Consider the following 22253-nt stretch of genomic DNA (forward strand, 5'->3'; position numbering starts at 1 on the left):
TGGATCATTCAAAGTCTAGGCATAGTACGATATAAGGTATGATCCTATTTTTATTGTTATCTGCACATTTAATTACATATTTTAAATATCAATTTAATATATGACTAAAGATACATAAAGACATATCGCTCGAATCCCAAATAGTTTTTTCTATCCACCATGAAGAACATATAGATTAAAGCATATGGTTTGCCTACTCCACTCCCATAATCAACAATAAATTATTGCCTATTAATATCCACATAAGGCCTATTCATCACGTAACTTAGCCAGTTGCAAATATTTGGTCCACAGACGTTTGTTTGTTTTATATTTAATCACATTTAGAAAAATATACAAGGTTACTTCTTATATATGTAGACATTGCTCGTATTAATGTAAACGGTTTAACATATTTTTGGTCGATTACGATTAGAGATTACGATTTATACATTTGCGTTTTACGTATTGCATTTGGTTTAAGTGGATAGCTTATACCTAAACTCGTACAGCGGGGGAGCTATGGGGAGCGGTGGCTGGGTGCGGACTTACACGTGGCTTGGGGGTAGACATCACTAAAATACTAACAGTTGCAGTTATTGGTTGTTTGATTCCTTGTTAGTCCCAGATTCTCTCTTTTAATTTGCATAGCTAACTAAAACTACATAATTACATACACACACACACACACACACACACACACACTGAGAAGGCTTGCCCCTAGGACCGGGCTGGGAGGATCGCTGCGATGATCATCACAAGGAGGGATACCAGCGGCAGGCTGGTGTGACTACCACCTGCGATCGCTGAGCGGTACTCGTCCTCGGGCAGATACTCCCGGATGTGTCGCGTCTTGTTCATCATCCAGTAGAAGGCCCTCATGTTGCCCAGTCGCTTCAGCTCGTCCCCAATGTCGTTCCGGATCTTGGCATTGTACTCGTTGAGCAGGCGCTTCTCGACGGCACTGAGCAGGGTGCTGTCTATCAGCTTCGGCTCGTAGGGGACCAATGTGACGTCCTGGAATGCTAGGAAGTGTGCGCCACTGGGATGCCTGTGTCCAGTGTCAATGACCTCGAGCACGTTCTTCAGGCGCACGCCAAAGTCATCCCGTTTGTAGTAGCCAGACTCTGAAAGGAGGTACGGTATCAGCGAGCATGATCTTTTGAAGAAAACCACATAATACTTACCGCTGGAGAAGAAGTACCCCTGCTTGAAGTGGAAGCTGCTGTTCTTGCCATAAGCCACGGATATAGGTGCTGCGTATGAGTAATTTTAGTATAGTAAATAATCCGTTAACGATCAATCCCGACTTACGCTCTTCTACAGAACCGTAGGCGCCAATGCCATGACCTGTTGCCTGTGGATAGTCCGTCATATCCTTCCACACCATGCTGCGCACGAGAGCATCTACCTCGGAGGGCTTCAGATCGGCCGGGAACTTGAGCTGCGCCAGATGCAAGATGCCCGCCAGGACGTTTGTGTAGGCCTTTTTCATGTCATGCGTTGGCTCGCCAAAGATGAACGTCCGCGAGACATCCGTGGTGCCCTCCAAGTACTGTCCACCCGACTCGATGACCAGCAGGCTCTGGTCGGAGACCTCGATATTGGTCACATTGCTGGATATATAGTAGGGCAGGGCCGAGTGCTCGCCATAAGCCACGACCGTGCGCAGGGACAGCCCCTTGGCATGCTTCTGGGAGAGGCGCCAGAGCTCCACCTCATACTTAATCTTCTCCTCGGTCCACTGCTCCGTCTGGAATCTGGCCTCCATGTTGCTCATGGACTCGCAAATGGCGGCACCGTCCCTTATATGCGCCTTCCGCATGCCAGCCTGCTCATCGGAGTTCTTCTGGGCCCGCATGAAAATAATGGGCGAGATGTACTCCACAACGATTTTCCCTGGCATCGAGGAGTAAATGGCCTCGGAGGTGCCCAGATCCTGCACGCAGGGGGCCGAGACGAGCACACGCTTCCAGATCTGTGCATAGGTGCGTATATCGCTCCAGATTTGATGATATTCCTTAATTCTGCAATAAATAGATGGATGAGTGAGGGTTCATTTAAAGCTTTCTGTGGCTTACTTGACACAGTCCTCGTTGAAGCAGTCCGTGCGTAGATGGAGGTCGATTCCCAGACTGATCTTTCCATGATCCACATAGAAGAATATATCATCCTGGCTCACAATCACATACGACTGGAAAAATACAAATATTAGAGGGTGGTATCAAATGGATAGAGTGTCGCGACTCACCTTCACCACTGGCGTGTAGGGTATGTCAGTGCCACGGATGTTGAGCAGATAGGCGATCTCAGTTAGCGATGTGACCACCATGGCGTCACAGCCGAGGTGCGCCAGGCGACGCCTCAACTCCCGGATCTTGTCCTGCCAGTTCTCGCCCGCAAACTCGCGAGCCTGCACCTGAATCACCTGATTCTTGGGCTGCTCGGGCCGCTCTGCTCCCCAAATGAGGTCCACCAGGTTGTTGTTGACCTTGACCAGCTTCAGGAACTTGTCCTCCAGTTCGCGCTCCCACTCGGCCCAGAGCTGATGCGGCACCAGATGCGGATCGGCGCCCACCCGCTTGTCCAAGTGCACTCGGCTCCCCAGCCAATCGGCGATGCTGACATTGCCGTTGGCCAGATAGATTTCCCAGTCGCAGTCGAGCTCTCCGTCCGCCTGCTGGGCGTAGCGCTTCTCCAGCCAGACGGCGGCTCCGTGGTGCGTAATGGCGGCAACGGCCCGCACACCCGTATAGCCGGTCAAATAGCACATTCGTTGATCGCGTGCGGCCACCTCCTGGTTGAGGTGCTCGTCGGTCGAGGGGAGGATATATCCGTAGATCTCGGGCCCCTGCAGCGAGGCCCGAATCTGCATTTGCTCCCGCAGTGCCAGCAGCCGACTGTGGTACAAGCTCATGGGCTGGATCTGTAATTTCCCCTGAATATTAATATCTGATCGATGGCCTCCCAGCAGGTGACCCTGCCACCTGCCACCTCCACTCACCAGTTTGCCCTTGCGGTACTGGCAAATCTCTCGGTGATAGCCCCGGGTGGGCTCTGCGGCCACGGCGCCCAGAACTGAAAATGGAACGTCATAAAAATTGGTAAAACAAAATATTTGCAGGTCGTTAAAAATGTTGATAAATAAAATTTAAATTGTTGCCATTAGTTTTATGGAGCACATTTTTTGCATACATATTTATTAATGGCCAAACTAGCGGTCCAAAAATAGCAACAAGTGCGTCACGGTAGTGCAAACAAATTTCCCACGCTCGTTAAATGGCCATGCGACTCGCTCTCCTGCCTCTCGATTCCGCTCGGTGCTGGTGCTCGACTTTTATTTTCGCTCAAGTGAGAGATGTCGAGGCACCAGAGCATCGCATCGCACTGGTGACAGGCTGAGAATTCATTTGAATTTCACTTTCAATATCAACGCCCGACCACCTGCTCTCTTCGCCTAAGCTGAGTCAACCGCTGGCCACGCTGCGTATGCGTAATGGAAGTCGAACAGCGTGGGGGGGCCTCGACGGGCAACAAGTTCCGCGAGGCTGCGGCAGTCCCACTCCACTGATTGGGATGTCAAAACAGGGAGACAAGCCGAATGTCAAATGGGTGAGGAGATGGTCATTTCACTGTCACTGTCTTGGCCAGCTGTTCAAATGCGATTTGTCAGAGTCTTGCCAAAAAAATTCTCAGCAAAGGGAAATATGTATAAACATTCATATATGCATGTATATTCGATTGATTTATTCGAGCAGAACGTTGACATGGTAGGCCAGAAATCTATTTCTGTACAGGCTGCTCTAAAAATGGCATATTTCCTTTTATATAAGGCTTGATATATTTCAAGGTGGAAAAAAGGTTTTTTCGATTTAGCTGGGAAATCATATAGAGGCTCTCCCGTTTAGAGGCTGCTTTCAAGGGTATTTCCGATTCGCCTTGACCAACGTTTCTTTATTCCATGTTTTGTCTTCTCCATTTGTTAAAGTGAAAATATTCAAGAATTAATTTTCATGTTAATAGCCACATACTCATCTCTTCGAAATTAGTTTATGTGATTTAAAAGAAATTTACGATAAATGACGGACAAACACATCCTCAGAGCGGACATGGCTGACTTTGCATTTGTATAAATAAATATTATGCCATCATTGACATTTGGGCCAGCTTCGCATATTTTCGTGACGCACTGTAAAGCGAAGGCGACTTCATACCCTGAGAGCCATGTGCAAAACGTTTTATGCTGAAAACTAAAAACTAAAAATACCGTAAATCGATCAAAAGTCTATAAAATCAGTTTCGGTGGGCCTTAAAATACACATAGTAATAGGTACGTACTCACCCAGCAAGATGTTCAGCAGCAAGCGCCAAATCCATTTGGCTGTCGTCATTGTTTTTCTTTGCACTTAAAAATTTTTCCCTCCGCACACGGAGCCGGGGGTACACGGGGGGGGCACTCGCAGGCCGTAAAACTTGGCCAGAACCCGAACGGCTTGTTTGTGTTTGCGCGAATTGCGCGGCCTTTCCTGTCTCTCTCTCTCTCTCTGCACTTTCACTGAACTGCAAAATTGTTGCTTCTTTGGTCTAAACAAATCAAACGGTGGCCATTAATGAGTTAGTGTCGATCTTAGGAAGGAGACTGTGGGGCTTCTTCTTTTGTGGCGATGCACTTTTCCGGTTAATGACCGGAACGTGTCGGGTCGTGTCTTTCGCACATGTTGCACCTATGTATTTGCCCCTACCAAAGGAATGGGTGTGAGAATGGGCGTGGGCGTGGCCATGGCATATGCCAATCTAAGGGGTGTTGGCCGAGGCGCTTTCTTCTAATTGATATGCCATGCAGTGGCTGGCCAACTTCTGTTCCCTGGGGCTCATAACTCATCTGGCGGCGACATATGTATAAATAGCCATGATATCAGCCCAGCTTAGGAATTTATAACTTCCGCTCCGACGAGCTGTGGTACCGAATTTGGAATTGGTTTTTTTTGGAAAATGGCAACTATTTTTCGGGTCTGTCGGTCTGGTCTGGTCTGCGTTTTCTCGTTTCGTTTTGTAGTTTAACAAAATGTTTAATTGCTGTTTTAATTAATCATGCGTAAAGGCAGCCGAAACAGTCGAACAGAAACATGCTGATCATGCTGGAAATGAGCCAAGCTCTGCCATGGCGTGGGTGTGGAGGCACTGCCACTGGCATGGCGTCGGGGTTGCACAAGTTCCCCAATGCTAATGCTGATTCAATTTTGTTAGCCTTATAGAGCACCTCAAAGGGTAGCACCGGAATGGGCTGTCTGTCAATCACGCAGATGGCAGCAGAGCCGAAGATTGAACGCCTTTGATGCGACTCGCGTGCTTGGCATACAAATATCTGCGAAACTGTCAATAAAACACAGATCTCTGATCTGAACTTAATTGCTTTTTCAATTTGTATGCCAGTCCACTTTTCATTAACATACATATGTATATATATATATTTTTAAGTGACCAAGAAAAGTATTGTTTCAATATCAATTAAGCGATTCAAAACCAATTTTCCCGCCTGGGCGGTACTGTACTCGGACTAATACTCGAGGCACACATTGTTCACGCTGTTTTTTATTGTCATTGGATCGGCGTCAGATATGGCAACTCACACGCCCCACATCCCATCGAAATACAAGTACAATGAGGCAGGGGCACAGGCAAAGGCAACCGCAGCCCACAAAAATACATTGAAAACATAGGAAATACTACAATTAAATAAGAGTTAAACAAATTCGATAAGTGGTGGGCGATCATCATCGACAAATATGTATAAACGTACAATATATATTGTGAAAGTGACAGCTTTGGCCCTGTAGCCGCCTCCGGCCATCAATTATTCGCTTGACTTTGGCACCAAAACAGCAAACGAGATGATGCTCTAGTTATCATTGCATGTACTTATAAGCACGCTTGTGTGCATACATCAAGCACAACATACCATTTGCTGCCAACAAAATTGCGCTGACAAATACCCCAAAAATTCGTAATGTGCCTCAACTGCCAACTGGCCGCGTGCCCTTAAATGTTTGTTATATCATGGGGGGTATTACTGAAAGAAACCCCCGAGGAAAGCCTCAAAGCTTTGGGAATGCAACACCTGCAGACTAATTTCGGTGGAGCATTGTTTACGCCTCGAAATGGGGGGAAATGGGAGCGAGGTGGACTCATTCTTTTTGTTAAACAAATGCATTTCTTTTTTTGTTTTCATTTCAATTTCACTGCCGTGACCGCGACCAAGACGCCGCTGACTCACACACAGAACATGGTTAAAAACAGTTGCCAAAAAAAACACCAGCCACCCAAACACCCCAACACATAGATACTCAGACGTATCTATGTATATCTATGTTTATTTAATTCGTTATATGTACGAGTTTTTGAATTTGAACTGAATTTTGAGCCAATGCACACCTTGAAAATCACAAATTTCATGCCAGAGCGCCAGCAGCAAAATTTGAATTCTGTCACGGCATGCAGTAGATTGCAAGGGGTATCGGCTCTCCGGTGTTCCCTATCTATCTGCGGCGTGCTGACAATGTTACGTATACGCAGCGTACGAGCATATCTCTAGGTTTGCACAGCTGTTCGAAATAGCAGCGGAATTTTCAGAATATTCTACCTTTTGCGGTCTCAAAGAGCCTCCACACACGAATACGAAGACGGACACGGAGACGGATCCGGACACTCACGGACTCACTCGCGGTATCTTGTGGTATCTGGCGGAGAAGAAGCCAAAACGAACCGCACGCGTGTAAAGCAACAAGCAAACTGAAAAACTTTTGATGTTGCTATTTTGTATGTTTTTTATTTTGTTGCCTCAAAATGTGGGAGATGAAAAGCACGCACACCCACAGAGCGCTCGACAGAGAGAGAGGGAGAGAGACATTCAGGGCGAGAGAGAGATGGGAGAGCGAGCGCGCGAGATGGAAGGGAGAGACGCATGCATGCATAGACTATTTAATTCATTTCAAAAAGAATTTACTTATTTCGAATAGAACAAACACACAGAGCAGTCGAGCTGAGCAGCTGAGCAGCGCGAAAAGCGCGTGAGCGGGAGCTTTGGCAAGCGTTAGACGCTCCCTAGACAGCGATGGGGGGGGGGGGGGGACTGGGGGCTCCAGAAGAAAATGGTAAAAGTCTCTTCTGGGCTGCAGCACAGTGGATGGCGATGCGTAGCATGGCACTGCAACTTAATATTCGCTATTATGATAGACTCTGCCACAGCATTTATGGCGGTTCACATTTCGCCCCAGTCAGGCAGTCAGGCAGTCAACCACTCAAGCCCTGGAACCACCCAACCACACAATGACGTCGCCAACTCGTGGTCGTCATGGGGCTCTTCCGACTCCGACTCCAACTTTGAGAGTTTTGCAATTGACTTCGATGGAATTGTGAAAATTATGCTGTCAATTGGTATTTTATTGCTTTTAAATTGATTGTTTTAATAGCTAGAGAAATTTGAAACTATTTTGCTATCCGCCCAGTGGCCGAATGGCCGAATTCTACGGTTTGGAGCCCGGCCCACTGTGCGGGCGATTGCATAATCCCGCATAAACAAATACATATCTAAATAGGAAAAGGCCCAGCGTAAACTCTTAATCTGAAAATCATTTTGTTTATTTGATTCGGTCACGCAGCGAGCGGAGGAGCGCCTTTTCATTCCGCTCATTAAGCTCATTTACACAGAGACAAAGACAGAGACAGGGACACACACAAGCAGAACAACTCAATCGGAAAAGCGTCTTGTCTTCGATGCTCTCCGCGCTCTCGTTGGCGTCTAAAATTATGGGATTGATGTGACGTTGGGAAGGGGAGGGTAGGGGGGACTGTGCACGGCAAGGGGAGAGTTCAATATGTGCTTATTTATTATGTTGCAAGCTCGGAGCTCTCTGCCACACTCTCGCTCTCCACTCACTATCGATCGTGCGCGCTCGACATTATGAACTAATTAAAAAATCTACTTTGAAGCAGGCCGCTGCCCGCAGTGGCAAAGTGGAAAAGTGGCATAGTGGCAAATGAGCTTTTGATCAATACGCCTCACTGCAATTAGTCGTACTGAAGCCATAAATTGTTCTCGCTTCTCTCGTGGCGACCGAAATCTAAATCATTTTTCTGGTTAACCTTTCGCGACTGATTGTGGGGGTTCCCCCATCCTAGCATTTTATTTGTGTTTGAACAAAAGTGACTTATGTAGTTTGAAACAGTACAAAAAACACAATATACGTGGCTTCTAGATCCATTTCTTAGCAATTGTTTGAATAAATTTAAACTACATTCCAACCTTCGATAAATACTCACTCAATTGTTGATTTGAAATACCTGTTGATTGTGTTGTTTATATAAAACAAAAAACTCGCTTATGTTAATTATTTGAAAATATTTATTCTGACTTTCTATCAGAGACTCATTAAAAATGTGCTTATTTCTAATAAAAATTTCTACATATAAATATTAAAGTTGTTTTTAAAAATTTCGCAAAATCTTAGAAATAAATGTGCTTTTAAAATTAAACAATATGGCAATTAATTTCGATTCGATTTCGCTTTTATTTCGATTTGTGTCAACCAAACTGTAACAACCAGTCGGAGCGGAGGAGCTAGCTCAAGTCTTCTTTTCTGCTTCCTTTAAATAATGAAAGCAATCTCAGTGTTTAGAAATATTTACATGGCACCCTTGGGAGTCAGCGCCGTCTATAGCCTTTAGTCTATAGGCATTCTTCTGTCTCCTCGCTGCCCATCGATACAATGACGGGCGTTGAGAGATCCACATCCAGCAGCTTCATCTGAGCATCCTCCTCGTGCAGAGAGTCCTTGCCAAGGCGTTGCTCCTGCATCTCGATGTCCAGTGTCCCATGCTGGCGTTGGAACGATACCACGAAAATGACCAGCGAGGTGATAATGAAGATCACCGCAGTTCCAGAGCACAGGGCGATGATCATGGTGGAACGGTAGGAGGAGGGCCGCGAGAGAGGTGCTGAATGTTCGTCGGCCGAGTTGCTGTCGAAGGTCTGTCCGGCATCGTGGGGGGGATAGGACACCAGCGGTGTGGCGGTGCTGTCGTCCGATGGACATTTTGGCTCATCTGCAGCGGATGGTTTTTCTTCCTTCCCCGAGGAATCGTCATCGTCCTTGGACTGTTCGGTTTTAGCATCTGTTTCATCGCTTTCTGCTTCTTTCTCTTCGATGGACTCATCTTCAACATTGTGGGTGCCTTTGGGAACATCTGAATCTACGACTTTCTGTGTTTCGGTTGATTCATGGACAGTCTTAATCTGCTCAGTTCGGGCTACAGCAACCTCCTCCTCCTCCTCTGAGTGCTCTTCATTGGGGCTTAAGACTTCAGTTGCAGTCTCCTCTGTAGTCTCAGGTATGGCGATCTCTGCTCCAGAGGCCTCATTAACGGGGTCCTGCGGCTCTGCTGGCTCCACGACTGTTTCCTCTGGCGGTCCTGCCTCTTCTATCTGTGCCTCAATCTCTGCCTTTGCCGCGATCTCAGCCTTAGCCTCGATATCAGCTTTAGTTTCTACTTCCGCATTGGTAGGTTCCACGCTGATAGTGCTGATCGCTTTTGGTTCAATCTCCTCAGAATCGATTTCATTCAGACTGTCTGTTTGCTCCTCAAGTATACGCTCTTCGAGAACAGTTTTAGTTTCTTGCGAAGGAGTCTCCGAAGGAACCTCCGGCGCCACCTCAACGGGCAGCAGATCTTCCACGCCTTGTTTCTTGGTCACCTGGTGCTTGGGTCCTTCATAGATCGGCAACGGAGTTGTCTCTCTATCCTCAAAGACCTCGTGCTCCTGCTCCAAGGCCAACAGGTTTGTTTTAGTGATGGGTTGTTCGGTGATAGCCCGGTTCTCGTTGAAGATGACGGACACCAGGTCACTGGTTACACTGGGCAACGGTCTGCTACGGCCCTCCTCCTGCTCGCTGGACACGGGTGTATGTTCAGTAGCCGTAGCGGTATCCGCATTCGTATTTGTTTGTTGTAATTCCTTGGTTTGATCGTTGTTCGCTTGTGGGTTCAATGGGACTTCTTTGGAACCCTCTTCCTCAGCTTCAAGTGTCTTGGGCTCGCGAGCACTTTGAACTGCAAATGAAGGATGGATTTTGGTTAGTCTTTGCGCTCCAACTCAGGATGGTTATACCATTTACCTTCAGTCTCCTGATGATCGGTTTTATTTTCCTGGTCCTGTGCGAGCTCCTCCTTCAGTTGCACCACCGGACTCGAGGCATCGGCCTCCATTTCCAACTCCATTTCACTCTTCACCGCATTTCGTATGTCCTGCTCTAGGTCCTCGCCGGCCAAAGCAACAAAGCTGGTGTCCACCAGGTCATCCACAACTTCAGACGCTCTGGTCTCTACAGGATCGATCGCCACTTCCTGGAGGGCAGGCTCAACGGTCGTTTCATTTTGATTTACGATTTCTTCGATATCCGCAGGAAAGGTGGTTGACTCGGCTAAAATGATATCAACAAGACATAGTTAAGTTACAAACCAATGTGGAATTTCAATGTAGAATTACATGTAGCTGGCATGTAACTGCCAACAGATGGCGTGTGCTGATGATGTAGAATACATGTACAATTCTTTGTTTCTCTAATTTTGTAGCTCTCTTATTTAAATATTTTTTAAAAGGAAACCGAAAAAAACCCTTTTAAAACGAATCAAATCTTATAGAAAACTGATTAATTTACCGGATAGACAATCTTTACATTAGGAAATGCCTTTTATTTAGTAGACCAATATATTAATCTATATTAAGATCAATGTAAGATCAGCTTATCGGAAAGAATTTCGAAAACATGCAGAAGAATAAAGAAAACTGAAATGCTATTGCATAAAATATATTGCTTGCATCTTCTCTCATGCATTCAAACACTTTTCCATGAATTTTCCTTGTGTACAGGTGGGTGGCAAATAGATTTGAGTGGACGATCATCAAATTACGATCACTAGATCTAGATTCGAGTCTAGTTTGTGTGGGGCCGACCGGTAAACTGTCTTGTTAAACAACTTTCACAGAATGGAATCAATTATGATTTACGAAATGCAAATTCGAACAACGACCAGCAGGGAGAAAGTAAAAACAGGAAAGAACCTGCGTGATGCACAGGAATGTCCAAAAGCTTTTTGGACCGAAAATTAATAAAATGTATTCTCAAACGATGATAATAGTCCCACCGTTACATTGATAAACTTCCCATTTAACGAACTAATAAACCAATATTGCTGCCATATTCCTCCACACAGCCGCCATTAGGCCTTTTCGAATGATTTTTCTTTATGGCCATGCCTCTAGCATCTACCTATGTATCCGAGTGTGCGTTGACAAACGGCATTGATATGGACATCGACACGGCCCATTCATAGCCACATCTATTCGGCAGCTATCATCACTGTCATCAGTGCACATTTTCTCACACATTCATTGACAACTTCTTGGGACCCGACCCCGCCACATCCCGTCCCAGATCTCAGATAGCGGGCTGGCCGCAACCCGAATTCCCGTCCGGCGTATGTGCATACGTACGCCCGCGCCCCAATAATTCAAAATGCTTCCAAGTGGTCGTCGATGCAGTGATTAAAATTCCAGACACACACGACAACACCAACAACATCCCAAATTAGTAACAAAATAAACAAACCAACGAAACCAGGCAGCGGCAACCCGCCCAGTTTGTCTTTTCTTTGCCTATAAAGTAGCTGACTTTATTTATGAGATGACATCCATTCCTGCCCGTCCCTCTTCGCACGCACATCTCGTTCTCAATTCTCAATCCCTTGCCATGCCAATGCATGCCTCAATGCCTCGATGCCTCGATGCCTCTTTGCCTGTGCCCAAAAGACTCTAGGAGATGCAACTGCATTCGTGGAAAAACAGAATTATTAGATGCTCTGCATGAGATATGCATGGGCGGTGCGGCCCATACCCATGCCCATTTCTATTCCTATTCCCAATCCCTTGGGAACGAGTGTCAGGCAACAACAATAACACAGCATCGGGGCATAGAGAGCGTCCCAGAGTCTAAAGAAGGTCTTAAAATGGGACAAAGCATGCCGCACCAACGAAAACAAAGACGAAATGGCATTTAGAGAAAATAACAACAGGAAAAATAAATCGATTTTCTTTTCGGCTGTCCACGCAGCTTGCCGCAGTTGCAGTTGCCCAAACCGGGGCAGTGTCATCTGTCGGGGTCCGGTCCGGGGTCCCTTCTGTGGTGGAGTGCCTGCCTGCATTGGGAAATTATCTTTTTGGACATATTCGGTTGCTCCCATGTTGTGTGGGCATGTTCTAAGTGAGAAATATTACATGTTCTACAGAGGGCAACATACAAGCATGATCAATGATCCTTTAAGGGTGGGGTCGGGACAGTTATGGGCTTAGGGAATTGTAATTGATGGAACGCGATACAAATTATGAGTTTGTTCGACCAGAAATTAGGGAACCCCGCTTAATTAGATGTCTTCTGACTCATTCAATGTCCCAGTGTTAGATTCCCATAAAGACTCTCCCCATAGTCCCCTCTTTAACCGAATTGCGACTGATCCCCCTGTTATCTCTGTTTTATCGCACAACTTGAACTCTGGCGACCGCCTCAATTGGCTTGTTGCTAAACATTATTGAACTTTCGCACGCTGCTGGGGTCTCTCTGACGCTCCTGTGGTCGATGGGGGATTTTATGAGACACCCAAGTGCCACTGTTTTGGGGGTAGATTGGATCGCGGTTGGGCTGTGGCATCTGCGGCCTCTGCGTCGCCTCTTCCGCGGCAGTGGCATAATTACGCGCAGTTTGCTGGCAAGCTGTCTGCAGTCAGTGCCTGCCTGTTTGAATTATGCCAACAAACTAAAAGAAAACGGGGAAAATGCAATAATGTCTCTCAGAAGAGTCGGGCAGCAACGGCAGCCAGATATATAAGTCAAAGGCCTGATGCGACCGCAGCATCTACAAGTGATTACGACAAAGATGATGATGATGACGACAATGCATCTCTCTATCTCTCAGATTCACTCGTATAGCAGGGGTTGGAGAAGACGTGGCGGTGGCAAGTGATGGAGCTGGTGTGTCTGATACTTACAAGGTAGAGCCGAGCATGGAGCCAGCATGGACACTGCGGCCAGCGTCACGAAGACCAATGCCAGAGCCAGAGGGTTCGCCAGTCCGTTCCCGGTGGAGCATCTGCCTGGAAAAACTTTGCAGCTGCTTCTCCTGATGCGATGGCTCTTAGAAATTGCCATATTGAATGACTGATTGATTAGGTTGTCGCTCCTTGTTTGACGGGCCCGAAACGAAATCAACAAAACTGGCCAAGAGCCGGCTAACACGCACACAACACACACGCGCACGCACAGATACACGATGATGGGCACACAGATACTGCGATGCGATACAAATGCAGCTTGCGTTCGTTCTCTTTAGAGTTTCAGCTGTTGCTGCCTGCCTGCTGCCTGTATTCCGACTCCGATTTCCAGCTCCGTACGCGTTGGCGACTCACAAAGAACTAAAGTTGAGAACGCGTGCGCTCTGGAATTTTGTTGCCGTCGTCGTCGTCGTTGTCGTCGCTGTGTGGCAGACACAGATACATGTACATATACATACGACCTGGCCCTGGGCCGGGTCTCTCTGCCTTTCTCTGCAGTTTGCCGCATGCCAGATCCATCATGAGAGTGCCTGCATTTGTTTGCCTTTGGGTAATAATAGGGCATGGCATGGCAGGCAGGCATACGGCTTCTGCAGCCGCTTCTGAGTGGGCTAGGTGTGGGGTTGCCGCCCCGGCCATAAAACAGTATCACTGTGTGTGTGTGTATGTGTGTGTGTTGGTCTGATAAGTGTAAAAGTGTATTCGAAGCGCCAGCCCCAGCCCTATCCCTAGCCAACATGCGAGCTAGCTCGTCGAATCGGAACTAACATTTTGGCGCGGCTATATCGGGGGTACTTCACATCCACATCGTCATCGAGAGCCCCTCTCATTGTAGGCAGCCAATTCGCTTGCAGGCGCTCTTCGGGACTGGACCCTTAGCTCGGTAAGCGTCGGGGTCGGTCTGGCTTTACCTCTACCTCTGCCCGGCACTCGTACGCGTACGTACTCGTATTGTTTACTTGGTACAATACGAGAGCTCCAATACAAAAGAGAGCATGAACAATAAGGGTCTGGAGAGTAGGACAAGCCCCCCCATTTGATATCATGTGTAATCAATCAGAGCATAGATTATGGGCTCAAATTATGGGAATAAAAAGTTGTATACTTTTCCAGATATGAGGGAAAATGCAACCACACAAAGCCAACACATTTCCAAATAATAACTGATAACATAATTTAAAAACTAATTAAAATCTGAAACCATGCCATAGTTAAACCAAGACCGAAACGCTTATCAACCTGATCGACTGGGACGAATCCGTTGCAGTGTTTGTTTAATGTTCAGTGGAGTGGACGAGCGTGAATGATTTTTGCCCAGAAACCCAGCCGATGCCTGCACGAGAGCTCAGCATCGCATCGGAGTGCTTGTTGTCCACGGGGGTCTTTCCAGGCAAAGTGCCTGTGAATGGATGGATGGACCGGGCGACCACTACCTTCTGGTTGGTCTGCTGCTGCCCTGACAGAATCCCAAGCGAAACTTCTGGCAAAGCTGTCGTCAATGACGACAATCGACAACGAGGAGGAGCCTTTACATACTACTCCTATTTGTTGTACTTGTTGTATATTTGTATATAGTTGTTTTGAGACTTTTGGCCGTGGAGTGTAGGTTTTCCCTGCAGCATTTTCCATTCCGTGAGGTAGCAGCCTCCGCCTGGGACTCGGACGTCGCTTGGAACTGGTCGGCCCACTGTTTATCTTTTATTGATTACGCCAGCAGGTAACCCCCAGTGCAGACCGTGCCACGGAAATTTGACTAATGTGAGCGCGCCTTCAGATTCAATTTAGTCGTTAAATATTTAGATTTTGTTATTGCCGTCGTGGCTCTGCGGTGGTGGACGGCAACAGGAAGGAATCAATTGGTTTCCCTTTGAGTAACAGCGCTTAGTCATGACGAACAACGTCAAAGTCGACGTCGACGGTGGCGGCGGTGGTGGCAGCCACTTCCTCCTAAGGCCTCACAATGTTCCTTTTGTTGTCGGCCGGAGTCGTGGCGGCGGATTGAGATTTTGTTGATTTTTTTATTTTATTTTTGCTTGCCGCGTTTTACGACCGACAATTGCCAGCAGTTAGCAGTCAGCTAGCAGTCAGCTATCCATCCAGGCAGCTGTAAATATGTAATCCCTGGCTCATGACTCAGGCAGCCGCGGACGTCGCAAGTCGGGCTGCAATTAGAGAAGCGCCTCAGACAGGTAGACGGTTCCTGGCCAAGGCCGCCGCTGCTGCTGCCGTTTGCAAGGGCCAATTTACAAACACATCAAGAAGCAATTAGGCCCAGATTAGCATAGTGCTATTCACTGACCCGGCGCTCAGTGCGGGGAAACGGGTGACAGTCATCGCCTGCCCTTTCCCCGAGCTCAGTCGTCAATCACTTTCGTTTTATGACCGACGGCTTGGCTGGCGCTGCATTGATAAGCAACTGATTACATCGCCTGGGCTGCCCCGCCTTGGCCTTTTCTGGTTTAGATAAACGAACGAAGAAAGACGAAAGAAAGGCTGAGCTGAGCTGAGCTGAGCGGACTGACCGGAAACCCAGTTCCAGAGACCGAAAGAAAACGAAATTCAATGCAAACATTCGAGTATCAGAAACAAGAGCACTCAAAGTGAAATGTCAGCTCATTGTTGGAAGGAAAAGCTGGACGGGCCTTTGATTTGTGGCCGCCACAACGCATCGCATCGCATCAGTTTCGGTGGATGTGGATGGGGATAGGGATGGGGCACGCATTATGCAGATCTTGTCCAGTTTGGGTTTCAAGTTCAATACAAAGTTCACGCCACGCAACTGTGAATGACTGACCGAAAGTGGGGAAATTACCAAATGGTTTCCAGATAACCAATATCTGTATACACTTCCTCAAAATATGTGATTCATAAGTAAATGAAATAAATACTATTAAATTAAACAGTCGATTGAGGAGTTATGTGAAGGCAGAACATTTCTCAGTAGTGATCTTTGAAAAATAACTGCAATTCAAGGAAGTCCCTGCTCAGAACTACCTTCACTCAAATCTGAATCGTTCAAAACTACTTAATAGTTTAATCGTAATTAAGGTCTTCATAGATCATAGTAAGTTTCTTGAAACGAATGCGACAAAACAATCTATTTGTTGAGGATAAGCACAAACGAAATATTACTCATAGAAAAGCAATTAGAAACTTCCTTTTGGTGGGAAAAATATAAAGAAATCGTAGGTGTCTCCGTTCCCTGAAACCTAATACGCTGCTCATTAATATCCGCGTGTTTATACAATTACTAATACCCCATAATTACATCACTTGAGTATCATTGATGTGGGGTAAATACAGAGACCAAAATAAACAAGAAAATTTGGCAATGGAGTGCGACATGGGGCATGCATTATGGATTGTTTTAGGCCGCTATTACATAGAATCCATTAGGCATTAGCCGAAAGTGAAGAAAGTCAAACAAGGTGGAGGTTCGAGGCCGGAGCTGTGAAAGATGCCCCTGGCCCCAGGCCCCAAGCCCTAGGCCCCATTTCATTGAACGTACTCGCACTTGCACTCGCAGTCATATGTTTATTGTTTAATTGTCGAAACCTGTTAACTAAACAGTTTACTTGATCCACAGCCGGTTGGATGGATGGATGGATGGATGGGTTGGACGCACGCGTCCAAACACTGCCTGATGTGTCACAATAGAAATTAGCGTAAACTGTTTTAACGCCAGGCATACGGGCACCGCCCCTGGGACTTACTTGCCTTGGGCCGATCCGTCGGGCTGGGGTTGGGGGGCATTCACGTACTTGAGTCTGGGTATCTGGTGGGTATCCGGTGGTCAATGCCGCCACTGGGCCAGTGGAGCGTCAGGCCAACCGGTCCATTGATGAAATGGTCTCGGGCAGTAAGTTAAATGAAGTCCAATAATACGAGTATCGTATGTGCACAGCATTTACAACCCCTTGCGCAGATATTGGTGGGTTATTAAAAAGCCATATAAGCAAACAGAAAACGCTCTCCAGGTCGTGGACGCTCCACTGAATGGATTGAGTGAGAGTGAGAGACTGGGAAGTAGTTCCCCAGAAGGGGGCATACACCGGGGCTGACGTCGTCAATTGTCTTTCGAGTACGTAAACATAAACACCAGAAAACCGACACACACCATCCATAGCTTTTCAAACTTCCATGGGCACTACTACGCTGGGTTATGGTATGGTGTGTGAGTGTTGTGCCGGTGCCAGTGCCAGTACTTCGACTGTCTGGGGGGCAGAGGCCGAGCCGGGCTGGGCCGGGCCACATCCTAAATAAGCAGACGACCGTTTTCATTAGGCAACAGGTTATTGCAATTCAGCGAAAACAACGGCGACATACGACAGACTACAATACGAGCCAAGCAGCCACCGCCACACTCAGAGTCTGAGCCTGAGCCAAAAAAAAAAAAAGAAAAAATGTAAGTAGCTCCCAAAAATGTATACACTGCTCAAAACCAATTGTATTTCATGAATACATTGTACGTATGTGATGTGCATAACTTTCAGTGGGTTCCGTTCCGTATTGTTGCGCCTTTTGAGAGTATTTATCATCCTTTATCTTCCAGTTGGTTTGTCTCTTGCATATCCAAGTGGGGCTCGGTTCCTGTTACTTCGATTGATCCACTGTCGATCATGTATAGATATAGATATGACTTATCCAGAGATAATGCAACCAAATGAATCACTGAATTTAAATATTTATACTCAGGGAAGGCTCCCTTGAATGCAATAGCGAGGTGTGACCCCAAGATTGACAAATGATTGACAGAGATTCGATCTGTAAATCCAAGTGTTGTCCGTGAGAAGAGCTTTACCGGTATTACGCATGCGAGTATGATCTACCTATGGGTTTCTCCCTACGACAAGGTCAATTCCACTTTCTTCTCGCATTTCTCAGAGCTAACATTGAAGCTTTGATGCCGCCCACTGTACGGGAGCGGCGTTGACACCTTTGGGTAGGGAGCGTTCTCTCTTTCATTAAGCTGTTATAATTGCTCAAATTGCCATGGCGGAATGCCAAGTCATTTGGGCAGGCAGTTCCGGGGGCAGCGTGTGTAGGTGTGGCGGGGCTAGCTGTGGATATTATGCACAGTGTACGTACAGCTCTGTACTTTCTGCCAGAGAGCATGGGAGCAGCAGCAGCAGCAGAAGCGGCAGAGACGGAGGTGGCTTTTGGATGCGCCGATGTTTTTGGGCGCTCAGGTACTACGGCATGCAGGTGGCTGGAACAGCAGCAGCAGCGGCGGCGGCGGCTTAGTGACAGGCAGACAGCAGGCCGGTTGGAGCTTGGCTTGGCGCTGGGTAACAAGCCCTGCGAGTCGCGGACGCATGCGCAGTCGATAAAGCACATTCGAATCGAACGTTAGCAGCGGTACCGCCGGGCCGAGCACGAGACCACGAGACCACGAAAACGACGAAAAATAGCGGCGTAAAACGACGGCGACGAACGACGAACGACAACGGCACTTTGATTGCAATTTTCATTCATATTCATTCATGCGAACGTATGTACGAGTAGCGCGACTGTTTCGGCCTTTTTGAAAGCTCTTCTGGCGGCTGGTCTGCTGTTCGGCCGTACTTTCTTTTCGCACTCACGATCCCCAGTCCCAGTCCTAGGTACCAATCCCAATCCTTGGGCAGCTGGGGTACCGCGTGGCAGCCAGCTTTCGTTTTCGATCGATACGAGGCACGACCCCGTTCGGACCGGTTCAGGCTTCTACGGCTGCGTTACTTAATCCCCACCACATCCCAGCAGCGTTCATGTAATCATAATCCTGGACAGCCATGCGATCGCTGCCTCTGCCTCTGGATACCGTCGGGCTGGTGTCGCTGATCGTTGTCGCTATGTGGTGGCTGCAACAGGTGACGGCCACCCTACGTCAATCCCGCGAAATTATCATAACAGATGCGGTAGGTATCCAGAGGGGCGCCTCAATCGAGGGGGGGGGTTCGGAGCGTATCGGATCTGGGGAGGCCCTGGCGCGCACAGCGGCTCGCTCGCAGAATTCCTAATTACCTGAATGTCACAACGCACGCGTCTCGTGGCCTCCAAATGTCAAGCAGTATACGAATAAATGTGCCAACATTTTGTGTGTTTCGTTTGTGTTTCGACTTTTGGGCTTCGCCTCGGATCGTGTGTGCTGTTTGCACAGAGTGAGACAAACTTCCTGGCTCCACTCCACCACTAATGATGTGTCGTTGCAGGTGCGGCGCATACAGAACGATGGCTACAACGTCGAACGCCACACGGTGACAACAAAGGATGGCTATGTGCTGACGCTACATCGCATACCGCAGGTGGACCCCAATGATGGCACAGTGCTGCGCCGACCCGTTGTCTTCCTGCTCTCCGGCCTGTACGCCTCGTCGGATGTGTGAGTAATACCAGAGGGAGCGCTGCTTCCGCTTGCCCCAGATACGAGAACACTCGCGAACTGCATTTCCCATTTGCCTTGCAGCTGGCTGCTGAACGGACGCGAAGATTCGCTGGCCTATCTACTGTGGCGCGCCGGCTACGATGTGTGGCTGGGCAACAATCGGGGGAACATCTACTGCCGGCATAACCTCTGGATGAACGCCACAGAGAGGGAGTTCTGGAACTTCAGCTGGCACGAGATGAGCATCTACGACATGCCCGCCCAGGTTGACTACGTGCTGCGAGCCAGCGGTGTGGCGAGGATGCACTTCGTGGGCATCTCGCAGGGCGGCACCATCTTCCTCGTGTTCAACTCGATGATGCCGCAATATAATACGGTCTTCAAGACGGCCACCCTGCTGGCTCCGGTGGCCTATGTGAGTAATACGAAGAGCGGGCTGGCCAAGATCGTCGGACCCATACTGGGGACGCGCAACTACATCTCCAAGATGCTCGAGGGCGTCGAGATGTTCTCCACGAACAAGTTCTTCAAGAAGCTCCTCTCAATGACCTGCCTGGATAACGAGAAGCCGCTGGTGTGCATCACGCGCCTCTGGCCCGCCGTTGGCTACGACACTCGGTTCCTTAACAAAACCCTTCTGCCGGATCTGATGGCCAACTTCCCCACTGGCGGATCAGTCAAGCAGCTGATGCACTACTTCCAGGGCTACGTATCCACCAAGTTCCGGCAGTACGACTACGGCCCGGAGCGGAACTGGCTGCACTACCAGCAACTGGAGCCGCCGGAGTATGCCCTGGAGAAGGTGTCGACACCCATAACCATTTTCTTCTCGGAAAACGACTACATTGTCGCCCCGGCCGACATCTGGAAGCTCTTGACGCGGCTGCCCAATGTCGAGGCCGCGTACAAGGTGCCCTGGAAGCGATGGAATCATTTCGATTTCATCTGCGGCCTGGGGGTACGAGAATACATCTTCGACAACATAGTGGTATCCATGAATCGCTACGAGCACCGACGACGTCGCTAGAGATGCCCTCGAAATGGATGGAAAGGCCAGAGAAGGGCTGCAGCCAGAACTATCAATAGTGCCAAAAAAATAACTTGTAAATTTACGAACTAGAGTCTTTGGTTGATCCGGCGATCAACTCTGAATCAACGCGTACTGATTAATAAATAAATAATATATTTAGCTTAGAGTAGATCCCAAATCACATCGATAGCCTTCATTTATTTATTTCGGTCCGTTTCGTACTTACTGATGAGCTTTACAATCGGCCTATTCAGAGTTGTACCCACAGCACGTGCAAACTGAAACTCAATGTGACTATAATACGGAATATGATGTAGTTCACATAAGGACAATTTCTCTGCCAGAAGGAGCACATTCTCCTTAGATACCACAAAGTCAGAGGAGCTGTAGTAGAGATTGATCGGAGACTTTGGCTTCACATACTTCAGGGGATAATCGGGCGGCCGTGAGCTCCCATAGATAAGCCTGTTCGTCTTTTTGCCATGATCGTACATACAGAATCTCGACGACATTTTTAGTTGCAGGTAATGCTTCAGCTGTCTCGACGAGATCCCCGCCGGAAGGGTTTTCAGAATAAGCATTATAATAGCCTTTGAGGATTAGGTGTGCGTCATAAGTTTAGCATTTTATCAATTGATACTCACTTTGCTGATTTGATCCCCATTTATACCGTATACCATCATAAATAAAGACGTGCAAATCGATTTCATTGGTCGGACACTGCAAAATATCGAGGCCCAACTGGTTATTCCGTGGCGGTTACTAAACCACTCTCGGTCGTCAAATGCCAGGATTACTTTTTCAACGATGCTGCCCAAACCCGTGTTCATGTTTTTAAGAAACGCGGCAGGTGCCGTCAAGTGTGATGTCTTAATTTTTTCGTTATATTCTGGCCGCATACTGAGCATCACGAGAAATTGGGTGGCCCCTTGAGAGTACCCCACATAGTGCAGGGATCTTTGGCAAGTTCTATCCAAAACGTAGTCAATGCTCGCGGGCAGGTCCCTAGTGCCCATTTCATGCCAGCTAAAATTCCAAAAACTTTTGTGCTTGGGATCCATGTATTTGTGTAGGCGAGAGTAGGTGTTTCCCCGTGAGTTTCCCAGCCACACATCGAATCCCGCATCTGCGAGCAAGTAGGGAAGGCCGTCAGAGGGTCCGATCAACAGATAGGCGTCCGAGGAGCCGCTCATTCCATGCATAATAAAGACCACCGGCTTGGGGCTTTGTGCATTTGTTGCGTTGGGCGAATTTGGAATGTGTACTAGCTTTAGTATATAGTTATCGGTTGTTTCCACGGAGTGCTGCTCCACTGGATAATTGTAAGAAGCTAGAATTTCCGGCTAAAATTCCGATTTTAAAGAATACTTATTGCAACATCTTACTATTTCACTCACGCCGGACGTGTACGATGAATATACCAGGAAAAGGCCTATAAACATTTTGTTACCGATGTAATCGATTGCTTTACTGTAACTAACAATCGATCGTAGGAATTTTCAAGCTGTTGGTTCCGTATACAACTTAAAGCCTTGCAAATTCGATTAAGCTATTACAACAATTCGCTACTGAAAATTGTAGAGTTGATGTATTGCTGAAGAGATGCAATATCTTGATCTTAGGCTCTGCATAGAGGATTTAAACAAGGAATTCGTTGTGGAAACAAAGAGAAATTGCAATCCACTTTCTAAGTCGTACCGGAAAGAACTACATTAATTT

The 22253-nt window shown here is 47.5% G+C and overlaps 4 protein-coding genes across 5 annotated transcripts; 1 reads left to right on the forward strand and 3 right to left on the reverse strand.

The window, feature by feature from the left end:
• Positions 1-294: 294 nt before the first annotated feature.
• Positions 295-6763, reverse strand: LOC108157636 (xaa-Pro aminopeptidase 2). Its single transcript, XM_017289779.2, has 8 exons — positions 6620-6763; positions 4322-4563; positions 2984-3057; positions 2231-2905; positions 2061-2173; positions 1294-2006; positions 1167-1235; positions 295-1106 (listed from the first exon to the last, which is right to left on the reverse strand). The coding sequence occupies exons 2-8, from the start codon at positions 4368-4370 to the stop codon at positions 700-702; spliced, it is 2100 nt and encodes a 699-aa protein (XP_017145268.1). The 5' UTR covers positions 4371-4563; positions 6620-6763; the 3' UTR covers positions 295-699.
• A 1763-nt stretch (positions 6764-8526) lies between these two features.
• Positions 8527-13543, reverse strand: LOC108156329 (translation initiation factor IF-2). Its single transcript, XM_017287724.2, has 3 exons — positions 13078-13543; positions 10152-10457; positions 8527-10086 (listed from the first exon to the last, which is right to left on the reverse strand). The coding sequence occupies exons 1-3, from the start codon at positions 13235-13237 to the stop codon at positions 8705-8707; spliced, it is 1848 nt and encodes a 615-aa protein (XP_017143213.1). The 5' UTR covers positions 13238-13543; the 3' UTR covers positions 8527-8704.
• Positions 13544-18387: 4844 nt separating this feature from the next.
• LOC108156330 (lipase 3) lies at positions 18388-20715 on the forward strand. The gene is made up of 3 exons (XM_017287725.2): positions 18388-19037; positions 19332-19501; positions 19586-20715. Exons 1-3 carry the CDS (start codon positions 18912-18914, stop codon positions 20529-20531), a joined length of 1242 nt encoding a protein of 413 aa, XP_017143214.1. The 5' UTR covers positions 18388-18911; the 3' UTR covers positions 20532-20715.
• LOC108156333 (lipase 3-like) lies at positions 20694-22220 on the reverse strand. Of its 2 annotated transcripts, none has more exons than XM_017287729.2 (3): positions 21932-22220; positions 21179-21877; positions 20694-21070 (listed from the first exon to the last, which is right to left on the reverse strand). In XM_017287729.2, exons 1-3 carry the CDS (start codon positions 21974-21976, stop codon positions 20732-20734), a joined length of 1083 nt encoding a protein of 360 aa, XP_017143218.1. In that variant the 5' UTR covers positions 21977-22220; the 3' UTR covers positions 20694-20731. The 2 variants fall into 2 exon arrangements, with proteins under 2 accessions (XP_017143218.1, XP_017143217.1); XM_017287728.2 differs by having other exon boundaries at positions 20695-21124.
• Positions 22221-22253: the final 33 nt, after the last annotated feature.

This window comes from Drosophila miranda, chromosome 2 (assembly GCF_003369915.1).
Source record: "Drosophila miranda strain MSH22 chromosome 2, D.miranda_PacBio2.1, whole genome shotgun sequence".
Classification (NCBI taxonomy): domain Eukaryota; kingdom Metazoa; phylum Arthropoda; class Insecta; order Diptera; family Drosophilidae; genus Drosophila; species Drosophila miranda.